The 20,110-nt window shown below is 41.4% G+C and overlaps 1 protein-coding gene, 1 non-coding gene and 1 pseudogene across 2 annotated transcripts in view; 1 reads left to right on the top strand and 2 right to left on the bottom strand.

The window, feature by feature from the left end:
* Positions 1-20,110, bottom strand: part of Casc5 (cancer susceptibility candidate 5) — a 52,739-nt gene that overhangs the window by 10,566 nt on the left and 22,063 nt on the right. Inside the window, exons 14-21 of the mRNA XM_013010169.1 lie at positions 17,732-17,847; positions 16,219-16,309; positions 15,426-15,542; positions 13,789-13,876; positions 8,570-8,647; positions 8,382-8,421; positions 7,037-7,138; positions 2,065-2,165 (exon numbers count right to left, since the gene is read on the bottom strand). Coding sequence (XP_012865623.1) covers positions 2,065-2,165; positions 7,037-7,138; positions 8,382-8,421; positions 8,570-8,647; positions 13,789-13,876; positions 15,426-15,542; positions 16,219-16,309; positions 17,732-17,847 — 733 coding nt within the window. The remainder of the gene's footprint in view (positions 1-2,064; positions 2,166-7,036; positions 7,139-8,381; positions 8,422-8,569; positions 8,648-13,788; positions 13,877-15,425; positions 15,543-16,218; positions 16,310-17,731; positions 17,848-20,110) is intronic.
* LOC105980912 lies at positions 3,638-6,823 on the bottom strand (annotated as a pseudogene).
* Positions 17,445-17,512, top strand: Trnaa-ugc. Its single transcript has one exon. It is a non-coding gene; the product is annotated as a tRNA-Ala (tRNA).

Here is a 20,110-nt window from a genome sequence, read left to right on the forward strand (position 1 = left end):
ACCACATAAGCAAAAAGAAAAAAGCCAGAAGTGGCGCTGTGGCTCAAGTGGTAGAGCGCTAGCCTTGAGCTGAAGAGCTGAGGGACAGCACCCAGGCCCTGAGTTCAGGCCCCACGACTGGACCCAAAAAAAAAAAAAGTATATTTCTTTCCCATAACTTTTGCTTAAAAAAAAAAAGTGGCTTCCTTTTTGAGGGAGCCAGATACAGTAGAAGGCATCAGTACTCCCAGTACTCAGAGGTAAAGACGGGGATGAGAGTTCAAGGCCAGGCTAGGCTACACAGGAAGACAGTATTTCAAGAAGAATGAAAAAGAAAAAAAAAAGTCATGAGCCCAGCGCCAGTGGCTCACGCCTCTAATCCCAGCTACTCAGGAGGCAGAGATCTGAGGATTGAGGTTCAAAAGCCACCCTGGGTAGGAGAGCCTATGAGACTCTTATCTCCAATAAACCACTAGAAAACAGGAAGTGGCGCTGTGGCTCAAGCGGTAGAGGGCTCACCTTGAGCTAAAGAGCGCAAGGACAGCACCCAAGTGGGTTCGAGCCTCACGACCAACAAAAAAAAAGTCTTGCCAGACATGTGGTTCATGACTAATCTTAGCTTCATGGAAGGCTGAGAATGGGAGGACTGCGGTTCAAGGACAGCCTAGGCAAAAGAAAGGGTCATGACTCACTTCATGTTAACCAACAAAAAGTTGGGCATGGTGGTACACACCTGTCATCCCAGCTATTTGGGAAGTGATATAGGAGGATCAAAGGCTGGACAAAAAGTGAGAACCCTATTTGAAAAATAACAAAAGCAAAAAGGACTGAGGGTACAGCCCAAGTGACAGAGTGCCTGTCTAGCAAACACAAGGCACTAAGCTCAGATGCTAGTGCTGCCACGGAACGAGAGAGAGAAAGAAGAGAAAGAAAGAGTGTGTGTGAATAGAGCAGAAAAAAGGAAAAGGAAAGAAAGCCAAGTGCCTGAATCCTAGCAATTTAGGAATCTGATCATCTCAGTTTGAAGCTAGCCTAGAGAAAACAAATCCCAGAAACGCTCATCTCCAATCAAACAGCAAAAAGCAAGAAGTGGCTCAAGTTGCAGAGCATCAGCCACATATTCAAGAAAACCAATCAAGACCGAGAGACCCAGCATTTGCATCCTATACCTTGTAGTAAGATAGAATGACTGGACATGAAAGACCATGACCATTTTAAAGAAATGAAAGAAATCCATTGTAGTCGATGTGCAAAGAATGCAGAGAAAGGTGGCATAAGATGAGGCAGGAGGGCTGGGAACATGGCTTAGTGGTAGAGTGCTTGCCTAGCATGCATGAAGCCCTGGGTTCCATTCCTTTGTATCACATAAACAGAAAAAGCTAGAAGTGGCGCCATGGCTCAAGTGGTAGTGGTAGCCTTGAGCAAAGGAAGCTTAGGGACAATGCCAGGCCCTGAGTTCAAGCCCCAGGACTGGAAGGAAAAAAAAAGAGAGAGAGATGAGGCAGAAAAAAGAAAAATTCAATTTATACCAGACTTCATAGGCTGTATAAGATATTTCTTAATATAGCCTAAGAGAAGTACATATGTGATTTAACAATTGCTTAGCTGTAGAATGAAGACCGAATTGGGAAGGAAAAGGAGCTCTGAAAGCCCAACCAGAGAATTAGTGCAACCCCTGGGTTAGAGGTTACAATGGACAGGGTCTTGCTATGAACCAGGCCAGCTTTGAATTTGACATGTACACCAGATGTGCCTCAAACTATTCTTCAACCTAAGCCTCCTGCATGCTGGGACTACAGGCAGCTGCCACCATAATCAGGTGTTTAATTCTTCATCTAAAAAAAATTCTTTTCTGCTAGGGTATTACTAGGTGGTAGAGCATGCACTGAGCATGCATAAGGCCAAAACCTGGCAAAACCCTACTCCGTACAATCTATTACCGCTAAAATGCTAATGCTTCTAAGTTTTTCAACAGTATTTTTATTATGCTTTCATTCATTTGTTAGTACTGTAGTCAAATAAAGATCTGTATTGTTAGGGAGTTAAATGTTTTTTTCCTGCAGACGTTTTAGTTTTGCTACTTACCTACAGGTTCTCCAAAGGTGATGGTGAGTTGTATGGTGTCATAAACAAAGGTGAATACAGCTTGAGTGTCATTCCACTCAATAATAGTCCACTCAGATAAACTAGAGAGAAGAAGAAAAAAAGCAATTTTTCCCTCCCAGTGCTGGGGATCAAGCCAAGTGTTTTATACATGCTTAGATGAGCTCTACTGTTCAGCTCAGAGAGAGGAAAGGGGAAATTTCTAACAGAACTCAAACAATACCAATAGCAGTTACTGGCTTTTACCCACTGACTTAGGAGATGGCATTTCAATTCAAATATTGTGAATATACAATCTTTTTAAATCTTTTAAAAGAAATAAAAACTAGGCCAGGTACCTATAGCTCATGTCTGTAATCCTAGCTATTCAGAAGGCTGAGGTTTGGGAATCACAGTTTGAAGCCAGCCTGGGCAGAAAAGTCCATGTGAGTCTTATCACCAATAAACCACCACAAAACAAGAAGTGGCTCTGTGTAGAACGCTAGACTGGAGCAAAAAAGCTCAGGGACAGCAGTGCCCAGGCCCTGAGTTCAAGCCTCACGACCAATCAAAAAAAAAGAACTCACTGACATCAGTAGCTCATGCCTGTAATCCTAGCTACTCAGGAGGCTGAGATCTGAGGATCATGGTTCAAAGCCAGCCCGGAAAAGAAAGTCTTTGAGACCTTTTTTTTTTTTTTTTTTGTCGGTCGTGGGGCTTGAACTCTGGGCCTGGGTGCTGTCCCTCAGCTCTTCAGCTCAAGGCGAGCGCTCTACCACTTGAGCTACAGCGCCACTTCCGGTTTTCTGGTGGTTTATTGGAGATAGGAGTCTCACGGTCTCTCCTGCCCGGGCTGGCTTTGAACTGCAATCCTCAGATCTCAGCCTCCTGAGTAGCTAGGATTACAGGCGTGAGCCACCAGTGCCTGACCGTCTTTGAGACTTTTATCTCCAATAAACCACCAGAAATGGCGCTATGGCTCAAGTGGTAGAGCACTCGCCTTGAACTGAAGAGCTGAGGGACAGCGCCCAAGCCCAGACAGAGTTCAAGCCCACAACCGACCAAAAAAAAAAAAAGGAAGAATTCAAACTGAGCTGGGAAGGTGGCTGCATGATACAGTGCTTGACTTGCATGCATGAGGCTCTGGGTTTGATTCCTCAGCACCACTTAAGCAGAAAAAGACGGAAGTGGTGCTGTGGCTCAAGTGGTAGCGTTAGAGCTAAGGGACGATACCCAGGCCCAGAGTTCAAGCCCCACGACCAACAAAAACAAAAAACAAAATAAACGAGTGATATGTCAGAATTAAAAGTACATGCAACAAAAACTGTTAATTTTGTTGTTTTTAGACAGGCTGTTGCTGTAAGAACTTATGCTGGTCTCAAGTTCAAAATCCTCCCACCTGAGCATCCTGACTGAAGGAAGAACAGGCCTGCACCACCACATCAGGCGTGAAAGTGCTCTGTATCTTAACACCTTTCCAGAGCTCTCCCACCTGTGTATTTTCACCTTAGTTTTCAGTACACTGACATTTTTTTTTTAACATGCTTGATTCACTTTCTTATTCTTGTATAAAATTCTATGTTGTAGCCACAGCTGGAGCCTAGGTCCTCTGCACAGAGACTCTGGTGTGGTTTTTCAAAAAATGTCAGTGAATTCCTGTTGTGGAGATTTGGTGAACACAGTCTCTTTCCAGAGGTCAGGGGTCAGGTAACTGTAGGTCCTGGAGATGGCATTAAAGGTGGCCTTGGAGAAGTTGCCCCTGGCTGAGGTGTAGTAGTCATTAACACCAGCCATCATCCACAGCTTCTTGGGGGATAGGAGCTGGAATGATCTCAGTGACTCACTCGGGGGCGGGGATGAGGTGCACTAACAGAGAACCACAGCAGCTTGACACCTTGCACAGGACAGTGTGGGGCTTGCCAATCTTGTTCCCCCGATAGCCTCCCCGCACAGGAACAACAGAGAGCTTGGCTAAGATGGCAAGTGGCAACCTCCTTGGAGCACTTAACAACCAGACCGACATGGCCATAATGGCAACAGATGCCTTGCACCTAGTGCGCTGGTAAGCTCAGTTCGGTCTGCTTCTGCACGACCATAATCTTCAACACCTCATCCTTTAAAGACTCCTTGATGGGGCACGGAGAAAAGACAGATCTCCAAAGACTTCATCTTCATGTCCTTAACCACGTAGCCCAGTTTGGTGGCAGAGATCCACTCCTTGTTTTCAACCTTGCCTCCACAAGCCTAGCAGCCAAAACCTGGACTCTGGAAGTGGCTACTGAAGCCTCCTCAGAAGCTGCAGGGCCTTCCAAGCCTGCCCTAATCCCTCCGCCTCTCACCCCCCACCTTTCATTGCATCTGCCATTTGGTGTTTTCCCAAAGAAGCCACTGACTCTGTTGTTATTGATGGTACCAGGGTTGTACTCAGGTTTACATATTACTCAGCTAGTTCTATATCTCTTGAGTTGTGCTTTCAGTCTAGCTTTTTGCTGGTTAGAGATGGAGTCTTCTGCCTGGTCTGGCTTTCAACTGTGATCATATGGATTTCAACTTCCTTGAGTAGCTAAGATTACAAGATTGAGCCACTAGCAGTAGCTACACTGGCTTTTTTTTTAATAAGGAATTTAATAAATTATTAGAATATAAACATTCTATAGCAATGACTCTTTATGTACTCTAGGTTAGATTAAAAGCTAGTACAAAGCCAGGCACTGATGGCTCATGCATGAATCCTAGTTACTCAGGAGGCTGAGTTCTGAGGATCACAGTTCAAGCCAGCCTCGGCAGGAAAGTCCGTGAAACTCTTATTTCCAATAAACCACTAGAAAACCGGAAGTGGCACTATGGCTCAAGTGGTAGAGTGCTCGCCTTGAGCTGAAGAGCACAGGGACAGTGCCCAAGCCCAGATTTCAAGCCCCACGACCAACAACAACAACAAAAAGCCAGTACAAAACTGGGTGCCACGGGGCTGGGAACATGGCCTAGTGTTAGAGTGTTTGCCTAGCATGCATGAAGCCCTGGGTTCAATTCCTCAGAACACAAAAACAGAAAAAGCTAGAGTGGTGCTATGGCTCAAGTGGTAGAGTACTAGCCTTGAGCAAATGAAGCTCAGGAACAGTGCCCAGGCCCTGAGTTCCAGCCCTAGGGCTGGCAAAAAAACAAACAAACAACTGGGTGCCACTCCTAGGCATCTACCCTGAGCAACAGGAACCAGGATACAAGGACACATGCACCTCCATGTTCATTGCAGCACTGTTCACAATAGCCAGGATATAGAAACAACCAGATGCCTCACTACAGATGAATGGATCCATAAACTGTGGTACCCATATACAATGGAATATTATGCAGCCATTAGAAAGGACAAAATAATGACATTCACAGGGAAATAGATGGAACTAGAAAAACAATCATTTTGAGCGAGGTAAGACAAGAACAAAGAGACAAATGATACATGAATGTTAAATCCAAAATGCAATGAGATACAACATATAAACAGGACTGGAGAAACAAAAGACCTCCACTCATCCTGTTGTATCATTACTAAATGACCCCATGTTGTTGACCACGTGTGTGTGTGTGTGTGTGTGTGTGTGTGTGTGTATGCACATATCTAAGGGAAGCTAGGAGGAAGACACAGAATCAAAGGAAAACAGGAAAACATGCAACAGAGGGCCCATCATCTGCACTGGACATTGGTGAGAACAAACTAAGCCACTCAAGGGCAGCGATGGGAGGGAGGGAATGAGGGGGAAAGAGGGGACAGCTGACACCGAGAAAAAGGAAAGACATGTACATATCATCTAATGTATATATCATCTGATGTGGAAGAAATAGTATTGTCAAAGCTCGTAGAATTCACAAACTTTCTAGACCACAATAATGACAATTTGCCTCATGAGGTTAGAATATGTTTGTACTTTAACTAAGTATCACTATCTCACAATACTGTGAAATTTATAATCACTTAATCACAATAAAAAATTATTTTAAAATAACAAAACTGGGTGCCATGGATCACACCTGTAATTGTAGCTACTTAGGAGGCTGAAATCTAAGGATGCAAGCTACTTATTGAAAATGTTGTGAGAAAGCTTAATAGGATAGAGTGGAGTATAGAAAGGGTGTGGTGGATATAGTATATGCACGTGTGGAGATGTTACAATAGAACCCGCTCTACCACTTATGAATGCTAATAGTAAAAGAAAAGCCATTGCAGCTAGGCATTGGTGGCTCTTGCCTGCAATCCTAGCTACTCAGAAGGCTGAGATCTGAGGATCGGAGTTCAAAGCCATCCCGGGCAGGAACGTCCATGGGGCTCTCCAATAACTACTCTGAAAACCCGAAGTGGCGCTGTGGCTCAAGTGGTAGAGCACTAGCCTTGAGCTGAAGAACTGAGGGACAGTGCTCAGGCCCAGAATTCAGGCCCCATAACCAACAAAGAAAAAAAGGAAAAAAAAAAAAAAGCCATTGCATCCCTGCACTGGTAGCTCACACCTGTAATCCTAACTACTCAGGAGGCTGAGATTTGAGGATTGCAGTTCAAAGCCAGCCCGGGCAGGAAAGACCATTAGACTCTTATCTCTAATAAACCATCAGAAAACTGGAAGTGGTGCTGTAGCTCAAGTGGTAGAGCGCTAGCCTTGAGCTGAAGAGCTGAGGGACAGTGCCCAGGTCCAGAGTTCAAGTCCCATGACTGACCAAAAAAAAAAAAAAAAAAAGCCATTGCAAGCGCTGGGTGTGAGGGTACATACTTGTCCATCTTCTTGGGAGGCTGAGTGGGGAGGACTGCTTGAGCTCAGAAACTCAAGGTCAATGTAGGCAATTCAGTGACTGTCTCAAAATAAAACCAAACCCCACAGTACCTCCAGGAAAGCTATAATAATACATTAAAAACACATCAACTTCTACAGTAGACTCACACAACCATTCAGGGACAATATAAAACATAAACTAATGACTTGCTTTTTCTTACCTCAACTGATCCAGTAGTTCTTCAGTTCTATTTATTTGCTTTTGCATAAAGTCTATTTGGGCAAGGGTCTGCTTTTTCTGTACCTCTACTTCTAATACCTTTCTGCAAATAAAATCAGGTATTTATAGAAAGATTAGGTATCTGTTAGAGAAAATGGTTAAGAAAATGGTTTATTATAAGAAGGTACATGTTAGATTCCCAGAGTAAAATAATAATGTGGGAATTTTAGAAGCTTTAATGTAAAAGTGGGTCTACTTCAGAAAAGTATAAATCACTGTCTCCCAAATTAGGGTCTATGAAGATATCTTTTGGGGGTTCCATGGTTTTTAAAATAATTATATTGAGCTGGGCATTGGTGGCTCATGCTTGTAATCCTAGCTATTCAGGAGGCTGAGATCTGAGGATCATGGTTCAAAACCAGCCCAGTCAGAAAAAAGTCCATGCAACTCTTATCTCTAATTAACCACCAGAAAACTGGAAGTGGAGCTGTGTCTCAAAATGGTAGAGCACTAGACTTGAACAAAAGAACTCAGAGACAGTGCCCAGGTTGTGAGTTCAAGCCCCACAACTGACAAAAAATAATAATAAAATCATATTAACAAAAATTACTTTTTCCATTTTTTCTAATAAAAATACAAGCATAATGAAGGTCACAAGGATGCCAGCTCAAAGGTGACACATGTCCTAAGTTCCTTCTGCATTTAAACAGAATTTGTGCTTTATGCCTAACCATTTTGCTAGCAACTTAATTTCAGCTGGATATTAGCACCTGTTATATTGTCAACTGGGATTTTACTGGTTTTTCATAATTTATAATTTCTTTTAGTCTTCCAGTTGAATATGATTCAGAAGGCTAAGAAATATATGCATCATCTCATACTTATTGAATTACAATATAAAATAATTTAACTTTTTTTTCTTTTCTTGGGCAGTGCTAGAGTTTGAACTCAGGTCTTTAGGCTTGCTAGGCAGGTGCTCTACCACTTGAGCCATATCTTCATCCTTATTCTTTAAAAAGATCCTGATAATATTTAAGTATGAGAAATACTGTCTTGTATTAATACCCTGTAAACAGTAAGCATTTCAAAAAGAATGTTGACTGAAATGTCCTCTAGGGACAATCCAAAGTGTAGCAGAAGCCTGAGTCATTCTTAGTGGAGACTCATCCCCAAATCTTGTCTCTAGAGGCAAGAAAGTCACTAACCTTGTTAAGGTTCAGCATTATACACAGACACACACTCACTCACTCTCTCTCTGCTTGTATTCAGGCGCTCTGTTAACTCTGTTACTTGAGCCATTTCCCAACAGCATTATATTTTCTAACACAAGCATAGGACAGACTGACCTTTCCAGTTCTTCCTCTTCTGATTTCAGCTGTTTGAGCTCTATGGAAAGGAAATAATGCATAGAGTGGACATTCTTAGAATGTTACATATATCCTGTTTTATGGAAAATTCTGACTTAATCTCATCTAAAAATAATCAACAAATGCTAACCAGGTTTCCCCCACCATTTATCTCTGACTCAAGTTACCATTCTCTGCAGCTTTCATTTGAGAATTCCATTCGTCCACAGGATTATCTTTCTCTTCATTTTCCAAATCCTTAGTTTCTAAAGTAGACAACATGCATTAAAATAATTAAGTAATATTTACTTACTTAATATCAGAAATGGAAAAAATAGATGGTCTCAAAGTAAAATATTAGAACCATTTCACAAACATCCACTATCTTCTTTTCAATAAAGCACTAAACTAAAATTATAATTTGAAAAAGAAGTGTTAGAGGTCATCTTCCTGCTTCAACCTCCCAAGTAGATGGGATTACATTTGTGTACCACCTTGTGCAGTTTGCCACTAGTAACGGTTTAGAGGTCACCTTAAGATAGAAACTTGCCAGGCACTGGTGGCTCACACCTGTAATCCCATCTACTCAGGAGGCTGAGATAAGAGGACTGCAGTTCAAAACTGGCTCAGGCAGGTCCATGAACTCCTATCTCCAATTAACCACGAGAAAACCAGAAGTGGAGCTGGGGTTCAAAGGGGTAGAGCACTAGATTTGAGCAGAAAAGCTCAGGGACAGTATGCCAAGGTCCTGAGTTCAAGCCCATGGACTGAAAAAACTATTTAACCACATATAATTTGCAGATGTGAAATAGTTGTTAGGCAGCCCCTATGAGCCAAGTAGAAACAGATTAAGACACACAAAAAAAGCAAGTTCACCAGGAACTGATGGCTCATGCCTGTAGTCCTATTTACTCAGAAAGCTGACATCTGAGGATCATGGTTAAATGCCAACCCAATTACAAAAGTTTGTTGAGACTCTCATCTCCAGTCAGCCACCAGAAACGGGGAAGTGGAGCTATGGCTCAAGTCGTAGGGCTCAAGCCTTGATCAAAAAGCTCAGGGAAGGCGGGCACCGGTGGCTCACGCCTGTCATCCTAGCTACTCAGGAGGCTGAGATCTGAGGATCACGGTTCAAAGCCAGCCCGGACGGGAAAGTCCGTGAAACTCTTTTTTTTTTTTGGGGGGGGGGGTGTCCGGTCGTGGGGCCTGAACTCTTGGCCTGGGCGCTGTCCCTCAGCTCTTCAGCTCAAGGCTAGTGCTCTACCTCTTGAGCCACAGTGACACTTCTGGCTTTTTTTCTTTTTGTTTATGTGGTGCTGAGGAATCGAACCCAGAGCCTCATGCATGCAAGGCAAGCAGTCTACCACTGAGCCACATTCCCCCCCCTCCCCACCCCTGAAATTCTTATCTCCAATAAACCACCAGAAAACTGGAAGTGGCGCTGTAGCTCAAGGGGTAGAGGGCTCACTTTGAGCCGAAGAGGTGAGGAACAGCACTCAGGCCCAGAGTTCAAGACCTGCGACTGACAAAAAAAATTAAAAATTAAAAGTTAAAAAAAAAAGCTCAGGGACAAGGTCCTGAGTTCAAAACTCAGAACAGGCACACAAAAGAAAAGGAGTAAGCAAATACAACTTAAAATTTTTATTTGTTTTTGAAATGTGGGAGTCATCCTTATAAATTTTCCTCTCCTCAATTCAAACCAAGTTTATTGAAGTTCAGATTTTAACTCAAAACTGGCTTTTCCTATAGATATATGTGACAGAAGATTCCTGAAGAGAAAGAAACTACATTTTAGATGGAAAGGTTGGGTCTAAGGAAAAGAAAGGAAGAATGAAAGAATAAGGTGAGGTAGGTGGGAGTCTAAGACTATGGACTTCGAGTCTGCACTGTCAATTCAATGCAGCACACATGTTGCAGACATTTTTTCTGTGCATACTCTTGGGATTTTGGGGTCCTGTTCCCATTGCCATAACAAAAGCACAAGGTGAAAGAATTACATAGAATGGCAAACTTTTATAATTTAGGATGTGTAAGAGTGTAGAGGAAATTGCTGGGCACCAGTGGCTCACGCATGTAATCCTAGCTATTCAGGAGGCTGAGATCTGAGAATTGCAGTTCAAAGCCAGTCGGGGCAGGAAAAGCCATGAAATTCTTATCTTAAATTAACCACAAGAAAACCTTAAGTAGCACTGTGGCTCACGTGGTAAAGGGCTAGCCTTGAGCTGAAGAGCTAAGGGACAGTGCTCAGGCCCAGAATTCAAGCCTCATAATAGACACCCCCCCAAAGAAAAAAGAGTATAGAAGAAATAATGTAACAAAAGATTTGAAAGCTAGGCATCAGTGGCTGACAGCTATAATCTTAGTTACTCAGGAGGCTGAGATCTGAGAACCAAGGCTTAGAAGCTCCCTAGGCAGACAAATCCTCAAGATTCTTATCTCCAAATAACAAGCAGAAAGTGGAGGTATGGCTTAAGTGGTAAGAAAGCCAGCCTGATCAAAAAGCAAATTTTATGTTAGGTTGTATTTTCTTTGTATACTATACACATTTACTTAAACTTGCTGCAGTTTGAAGTAATTTCCAAAATGTATTCACAACAATAATCATTAAAATGTTTGCAGCATTAAAAAAAAAAATCTCAGCAAGAGCAAAAGGCCCTGAGTTCAAACTCTAATACTAGTTTTTTAAAAAAAAGGATTTGAATATGAGTGGAGAGAGTATTAACCATTCAACTTCAGTGTTTAGAATCTATTTTGTAATTAACTTGCAGTGGTTTTTAAGGGGAGTAACATAATAAAAACTTTCATAATTATTCATCTGGTGGCAATGTCCAGGTTATATTAGGAGATAGAATTCTTAAGGAGAAAGTAAGAATGGAGATAGGCTAGTTAGATTTGAAATACCATATTTCAAAACAAAAAGAGCAAAGATGCTGAAGAAACAGTTATGCAAACATAAAAGAAAATAAACGTTCTTTTATTTGGGTTTTGTTTGTTCATTTATTTGTTCTGAAGACAAGAGACTTATAGAGCCCAGGCTGGCCTTGAATCCAGGGTCCACTCATCTCAGCCTCCAGAGTACTTGGATTACAAGTGTGTGACATTATACCCAGTTTTTTACATGATATTTTTTTTTGAGGGGGGTCTAGTCGTGGGGCCTGAACTCTGGGCCTGGGCGCTGTCCCTCAGCTCTTCAGCTCAAGGCTAGCACTCTACCAGTTGAGGTACAGCACCACTTCTGGCTTTTTTCTTTTTGCATATGTGGTGCTGAGGAATCGAACCCAGGGCCTCAGGCATGCAAGGCAAGTGCTCTACCACTGAGCCACCTTCCCAGCCCATCATGATATTTTTATTGTTGTTGAAATATCTCAATAGGTAGCCCAAGCTGACCTGAAACTTTTGAGATCCACTTTCTTCCACTTCCCAGAGTGATAGGATTAAAGGTATGGGCTACCATGCCCAGTTTAAGTCTTTTAGGAGAATTGCAATGTTAGTATGAATATATGTACATATGTATTTGAATGTTACAATACAGATAAGAAACATACAGAAGCAAATTTTGGGGTTTCATTTTAGAGATGAGACAAGATAATCAATTGTGTTTTAGTTAAACATAGTTTAAGGTGTTTACAGATAGTTTTGAAGAAACTAGTAGCTAGAAATGTCAGTCTACAACTCAAGAGAAAGAAGTTGAAAATATGTTCCACCAAAATGATTATAAGCTGTTTAAGCTATTTATCCCCTCATGCCTAAGCAAAATATCTGGCATGCAGTAGGTGATTGAGCTGAATTTGAGAATCAGCCATGTAAAAATAATTATTAATACAGATGAAAGCATTTTTACAGTAAAAAAAATGTAGAAAAGAACAGATAAGGCCATGCGTAGTGAAGCACCACTGTAATCCTAGCTACTTGGGACATAGAAACAGAAGGGTCACTGTGCTAGGCAGCTTGGCAAAGTTAACACCTTATTTTATCTGAGAAAACAAACCAAAAGCAAAAGAATGGGGGGGTTCAAGTGGTCTAGCACTTGAATTCAAGACTCAAACTTCAATTCCTACTACTTTGCACATATTCACCAGAGAGAAAGAAAATAAGAGGGCTGTAATCCTAGCTATTTGGGAGGTAGAGATTAGGGGATCATGGTTTGAGGCCAGCCCATGCAAAGGAAGCTTGAGAGACTAGCTCGACTGACGGCTGGGCGCGGCGGTGTGCACTTATTATTCCAGCTGTGGAGGAAGCACAATGGCTGCTATGCCAATGATTCCAGGACGCATAAATAGGAGGACTGTGGCCCCGCTGCCAAGGACATAAAGCAAGATCCCACCCAGAAATAAATGATGCAAATGAGTTGGAGGCATGGCTCAAGTAGAAGAGTGCCAGTCTAGCAAGTGGGAGATTCTTACTTCCATTCCCAGTACCATCAAAACAACAACAAAAGTAACAGATGATAGGATCTCAATGCCTCACCAGTTGTTAGAAGCCAAAGAGGAGCTAAAAGGAACAGTGAGAACGAACGGAGAAACAAAGTGAGCATGTGCAAATATAAGGGAGGTAAGTTTCAGGAAGAAAAAGATAATCAGTAGGATCAAGTATTCAAATAGGTCCAGCTGGCTTGGGGCTGGGAAGAATCACATCTGTGATCTTTGAGAAGGCAGTTTCAGAAAAGCAAAACAAGTTGTGATTATGAGTGACCAAACTGAAAGGTAAGACAATTTTCAAATGGAGAGAAAACAAGTCATTTATTGAAAAACACAAGATTATGATCTAGGTTGTTATGACTAGCTTTCCAAAGAGATTCATTATCTTTGGCATCTCTATTGTATTACTGATAATCATAGTAAAAGAATTTTAATTTGCTCTAATTTAAGGTCTCAAGCTGCTCTAATTTAAGGTTTTAAGCTGCTCTAATTTAAGGTGTCAAGCTGTGAATATAGCATAGTAAGGTCAACAACCTCTTCGGCAGGGAGATAGATAGATATATATATATTTTTTTTTTTCTTTTGCCAGTTCTGGGGCCTGAACTCAGAGCCTGAGCACTGTCCCTGAGCTTCTTTTGCTCAAAGCTAGCACTCTACCACTTGAGCCACAGTCACTTCTAGCCTTTTCCGTTTATGTGGTACTGAGGAATTAAACCCAGGGCTTCAAGCATGGGAGGCAAGCACTCTGCCACTAAGCCACATTCCCAGTCCTGCAGGGAGACATTGAGATAAAATTAAATATTCTTTTTTTTTTGTGGTTTGAACTCAGAACCTCATGCTTGGTAGATAGTTATCCTTCTAGTTAAGCCATGCTCCCAGCCCACAGATAAAATTAAATATTATTTTAGAAAATCATTTATTTACTTTTTATAGGTACTCTACCACTGAACTACATACCTATCCTCTAGAAAAGTATTAAAATACTTTACCTATTTCCACTTCAGTGAGACAGTTACTGATCTTCTTAAGTATGTTGTCCATCTCATTTATCCTTATCTGAAGCTTTTCTCTCTCATTCTGGACACAAAACATTATATGTTGTAAGGTCAAACCCTCAAATAAGACATTACAAATGGTCTAAATTGCTGATGTAACTGCTAAGTCATGATCACAGACAGACAAATTTTAAAATAAGATCAAAGATTTAAATCTGGAGCTAAAAAGAATAGGAAAAAAAATGAAAAATCAGCCAGACACTGGTGGGTCACACCAGTAATCTAGCTATTCAGGAGGTTGAGATCAGAGGATCACAGTTCAAAGCCATCCTGGCCAGAAAGCCCAAGAAACTCTTATCTCCCAATTAATGATAGAAAAAGACAAAAGTGGCTCTGTGGCTCAAGTGTAGAGAGCTAGCCTTCAGCAAAAGGAGCTTAGGGACAGCACCTAGGCCCAGAGTTCAAGCCCCAGGACCAGCACAAAAAAGAAAAGAAAAAAAAGGAATTAAAAGAAAAAGCAGGTAAATATTAGCTCATTTTGTATTTTCATTTACTAACACTATAGTATTTCTGTTTCATGATTTATAGGACATTAACATTTATAACTTGCAACAGAAATTCTCTAAAATGTTGTCAATGTCAGATATGGAAAGCATTAGAATATTTTTATTTTTAAACTTCTTTAAATTAAATATATGGGGCCTGGGAAGGTGGCTCAGTGGTAGAGTGCTTGCCTTGTATGCATGAGGCCCTGGGTTCAATTCCTTAGAGCCACATAAGCAGAAAAAAACTGGAAGTGGTGCTGTGGCTCAAGAGGTAGGGCAGTAGCCTTGAGCTGAAGAGCTGAGGGACAGCACCCAGGCCCAGAGTTCAGGCCCTACAACCAACAAAATAAATAAATATAAATTAATTAATCAATTAAATGTATGGAAATGTGGCTTTGTGGTAGAGTGCTTGCCTAGCATGCATGAAGCCCTGGGTTCAATTACTCAGTACCACATACACAGAAAAGGCTGGATATGGTGCTGTGGCTGGAGTGATAAGAGTGCTAGCCTTGAGCAAAAGAAGCTCAGAGACAATGCCTAGGCCCTGAGTTCAAGCCTCAGGACTGGCAAAAAAAATAAAAAATAATAAATTAAATGTATGTATGTGTATAGAATGTATTTTTTTTCTAGTTATTTATTTTTGGTGGGGAGAGGATTGAGCCTAGGCCTCAAGAATACTAGGCAAAGTACTCCATACTAAGCTACATCCACCCTCTGCAAGCTTTTTGAAAGGTATCATTTTGGAAACACTACTCTAGACGTATTATACACATTCACCACTGGGTATGGATGGGTATGAGGAAGACGAAAGTCTAACCTGTCATAACAGGAGACCCAGAATCCAATATACTTTATCTCAATGTGTACAAGGCATCACAATATTGGCAATGAGGTATTAATATTCCAACATATTTCAGATGCCACAAGTTGGCAGTCTGACGAACTAAAATTTGCATCTTATAAACAATTGTTTTTGCCCAAGTCTCATTCTCTGTGTGTTAAGGAACATTCTTCACAGTTTGCAACCACTAAAAAATAATTTTAAAAATAATTTTAACAGCTCCTTCTGTAATTGCATCCAGTTACCTGAGCCGACTTCACCAGCTTGTTGTACAGAGCCACCTTTCCTTGGTGAGTGAAGACTTTTGTCATCTTGGTTGAACGAGACTTTATTTTGTTAAGGTAAATTCCAAAGGTCTTCAGCTGTAAGAGAGTAGAGAGTATATTCACTGCAGTAAAACAAACTAGTCCAGCAACTGAGTGGCTTGAGAAGGCAAGTTCAACTGCCCCCATTATGCTTTCCCTGTTCTTGATTGTGATTCCTCAGGTCTGGCCTCTGTCACTTATAGATTTAATTCCATTTACTGGTTAAGAACAGAAACAAATATTTTAGTTTTGGTTGCTGCCTTTAATTCACTTGTTCAGATTATACATTAGAAAATGATATGCTGGGGCTGGGAATGTGGCTTAATGGTAGAAGGCTTGCCTAGCATGCATGAAGCCCTGGGTTTGATTCCTCAGTATCACATACACAGAAAAAGCTAGAAGTGGTGCTGTGGCTCAAGTGGTAGAGGATTAGCCTTGAGCAAAAGAAGCTTAGGGATAGTGCCCCGGCCCAGAGTTCAAGCCCCAAGAATGGCAAAAAAAATCCCAAAAAACACTGTTAGTAAAACTAACGTTGTTAGTAAAAACAAAAAAACAACTCAATCTACTAGAACATATATAAAATATTAATCACTTTAAATATTTTCATTTAAATCTAAATAAAAGGCAAAGAAGTTCAAATAATTATCAAGTAATAGTTACTTATTCTACAATAAAAAAAATGTTCATCAGAATGTCTGTATTGATTTTTACTCAGAAAATGAAAGTAAAATACCTCTTCATCAGAGCAGTTTCTCATTTTTTCCCACAAGTTCCTGTTTACATCAGTCAGTAGTTTATCTTGGTTCAATGCAGAAATCTTTAATCTAAAATGCAAAGAAGTTAGTACATGGTTTGGAAGTCAGCTTGAATGAATCAGTTCAGCTCTACAGACATATTTTGTTTTTTATATTATTTGCAGTACTAGGGTTGGAACTCGAGACTCTGGCTTACTAGACAGGCACTATGCCACTTCCATCATGCCTCCTAGACCAGAATCGCACATTTTTGTTCAGGGCTGGCTTTGGAACATGATCCTCCTACCTACAGTTTCTCCAGTAGCTGGAATTACAAGCATGAGACACCTTGCTTATTGATTGAGATGGAGGTCTAATGCACTTTTTCCCTGAGTTATCCTTTAATCTCATTCTTGTTCTTTGCCTCCTGAATAACTGAGATTATAAATGCACCACCATGTTTAGCTTATGAAAACTTTTCATTCTTGGTGGTGCTGAGGTTTGAACTCAGGGCCTCATGATTATTAAGCAGGTGTTCTGCCACTTGAATCATTCTTCTTTTTTTGTTTTGGGATATTTTCTAGACAGGATCTCACTTTAGAGGCCTGGGCTGGCATGGACCACAATCTAACTCTTTGTGTTTCATGTTGTTGGGATTACAGGTGTATGCCACTGTATATAGCTAGTACTTCCTCCATAGTGTAGGATGAAAGTACATGACAGCCATCCTTCAGCTTTTTGTTGTGCCTGGACTAACCTTCAACTATGATCACTGACCCAATCTCTACTTTTCATTAGCTAAAATTACAAGATTGAGCTACAAAAACTTCTTTTTTTTTTTTTTGGTCAGTATGGGGCTTGAACTCAGGGCCTGGGTGCTGTCCCTGAGTTCTTTTGCTCAGGGCTAGTGCTCTACCACCTTCAGCCACAGCACCACTTCCTACAAAAATACACTGTATATACTCTTCCTACTATTCATTCCAACCTGCTGAGAAAGTATTATCACTCTTTACAGATGCGGAAATAAAGGCTGACTTATACAAGACTACACAGTGTTGTATCCAAGATTGAGCTTTAGTATGTCTAACTACAAAGCCAAAATTCTTTTCCTCTCATATTTTCTTCCAATTAATACCATCATCTTTTTTCTATATCAGTTATTCTAACTAAAATGTTTCCATTTTCCATGTTAAATTATTCTAATTAAAATGTTACCACAGGGCTGGGAAGGTGGCTCAGTGGTAGAGCGCTTGCCTTGCATGCATGAGGCCCTGGGTTCGATTCCCAGCACCACATAAGCAAAAAGAGAAAAGCTGGAAGTGGCGCTGTGGCTCAAGTGGTAGAGCGCTAGCCTTGAGCTGAAGAGCTGAGGGACAGCACCCAGGCCCAGAGTTCAGGCCTCACAACCGGACCCCCCCAAAAAAAAATTACCACAGAGGTGATCCTGCTTATCAAAGTTCCCAAAAATCAAAACAGAAAAAGCATGCAGAAAATAAATTAAAACTGTCTTACGCTTCAATCTTTTGGCGAAGAACCTCACAGTCTTCTCTATAAATCTGTATCTTGGGTCCATACACATATTGTCTTAACATCAGGTCTTCTGGAGTAGGTGATATGTCTGTAGTAAACTGCAAAAGGAAAAAAAAAAAAAGGCTTTCAGAACTGGTGTCTTGAGGACAAAACCCATGAACAAGAATGAATTCAAGGCCAGGCACTTGTGGTTCATGCCTGTATTCCTAGCTACTCTGGAGGCTGAGATCTCCTCCAATTAACTATTCAAAATAGAAAAAGTTTAACCTGGCATTGGTGGCTCACCCCTGTAATCCTAGCTACTGAGGAAGCAGAGATCTAAGGATCATGTTACAAAGCCAGCCAGGGCAGTAGAGTTCATGAGACTATTATCCAATTAACCACCAGAAACCTGGAAGTGGTGTTGTAGCTCAAAAGTGGCACAATGCTAACCTTGAGCAAAAGAGCTCAGGGACAGTGCCCAGACCCTGAGTTCAAGCCCCACAACGAAAGAAAGAAAGAAAGAGAGAAAGAAAGAAAGAAAGAAAGAAAGAAAGAAAGAAAGAAAGAAAGAGAGAGAGAGAGAGAGAGAAAGACAGAAAGACAGAAAGAAAGAAAGAGAAAGAAAGAAAGAAAGAAAGAAAGAAAGAAAGAAAGAAAGAAAAAGAAAAAGGAAGAAAAGAAGGAAGGAAGGAGAAAAAAAAAAGAACACGAAGAGCTATGGCTCAAGTAGTAGAGCAAGCAAAAAGCTCAGGGACAGCACTCAGGCCTTGAATTCAAGCTTCAAGACCAGCACAAAAAAGAAAAGAAAGTTGCCTAGCTCAATAAACAAGACAAGAATGATAGTATATGCCTGTAATCTCAAGGAAAGGGGATTGAAGTTTGAGGCCATTACGGGAAAAATTCAAGACTATATCTGAAACGCAACGTAAAAACAAAGGAGTAGGAGTCTGGATCAAGTGGTAAAGTGCTTGCCTAGTAAGTATGAAGTCTTAAATTCCCAGTACTGCTCCCACCAAAAAAAAAAAAAAAAAGTTACACAAATAAAAATTATTAAATTCACACTGCTAAGTACAAGTCAGAACTTTATGTCTGACTTCAAAGTCCATTCCTCTATAGATTTTAGGGGACCTAAAGCTCCCTGCTTACATTGAAGTAGAAAATGGCTTAAAGCTGGCTTTGGTGGCTTATTCTTGTAATCCTAATCAGGAGGCTGAGATCTATGGATCTTGGCTCAAAGCCAACCTGGGCAGAAAAGTCTGTGAGTTTCTTTTTTGTTGTTGTTGTTGTTGGTCGTGGGGCCTGAACTCTGGGCCTGGGTGCTCTCCTTGAGCTCTTCAGCTCAAGGCTAGCACTCTATCACTTGAGCCACAGCGCCACTTCCAGCTTTTTCTGCTTATATGGTACTGAGGAATTGAACTCAGGGCCTCATGCATACGAGGCAAGCATTCTACCACTGAGCCACCTTCCCAGCCCTGAGTTTCTTATCTTAACCAGCAAAAAAACATAACTAGAGGTGTGACTCAAGTGAGCGTGTGAGGCCCTGAGTTCACACCCCAGGACTGGCACAAAGAAAGAAGATGGGAAAGAAGGGAAGAAGGGAGGGAAAGGGGAAGAGGAAGGGAAAAGGAAGAGAGAAGGAAAGAAAGAAAACAATAGAATACATCTGCTACACTTTTTTTTGTCTTTGTGGGGCTTGAACTAGGGGCCTAAGCACTGTCCCTAGCTCTTTTGCTCAAAGCTCTTGCTCTACCACTTTGAGCCACTTCCAGTTTTCTGGTGGTTAATTAGAGTCTCACAGGGCTGGAAATGTGGCTTAGTGGTAGAGTGCTTGCCTCGTATGCATGAAGCCCTGGGTTTGATTCCTCAGTACCACATAAAGAGAAAAAGTTGGAAGTGGTGTTGTGGCTCAAGTGGTAGAGTGCTAGCCTTGAGCTAAAGAAGCTCAGGGACAGCACCCAGGCCCTGAGTTCAAGCCTTAGGAGTGAAAAAAAAAAAAAAATCCCTGATTTCAAAAATCTGTTTTTTCGTAATGCTAAGCATAAATTTACCTAGTATAGAAAAATGTTGGGGCTGGGAAGGTGGCTCAGTGGTAGAGTGCTTGCCTTGCATGCATAAGGCCCTGGGTTCAACTCCTCAGCACCACATAAGCAGAAAAAGCCAGAAGTGGTGCTGTGGCTCAAGAGGTAGAGCGCTAGCCTTGAGCTGAAGAGCTGAGGGATAGTGCCCAGGCCTAGAGTTTAGGCCCATGACTGATAAAAAAAAAAAAGAAAGAAAGAAAAATGTTCTAGGGGCTGGGAAGATGGCTCAGTGGTAGAGCGCTTGCCTTGCATGCCTGAGGCCCTGGGTTCGATTCCTCAGCACCACATAAGCAAAAAGAAA

The sequence above is a fragment of the Dipodomys ordii genome, unplaced genomic scaffold, assembly GCF_000151885.1.
Source record: "Dipodomys ordii isolate 6190 unplaced genomic scaffold, Dord_2.0 Scaffold11, whole genome shotgun sequence".
Classification (NCBI taxonomy): Eukaryota; Metazoa; Chordata; class Mammalia; order Rodentia; family Heteromyidae; genus Dipodomys; species Dipodomys ordii.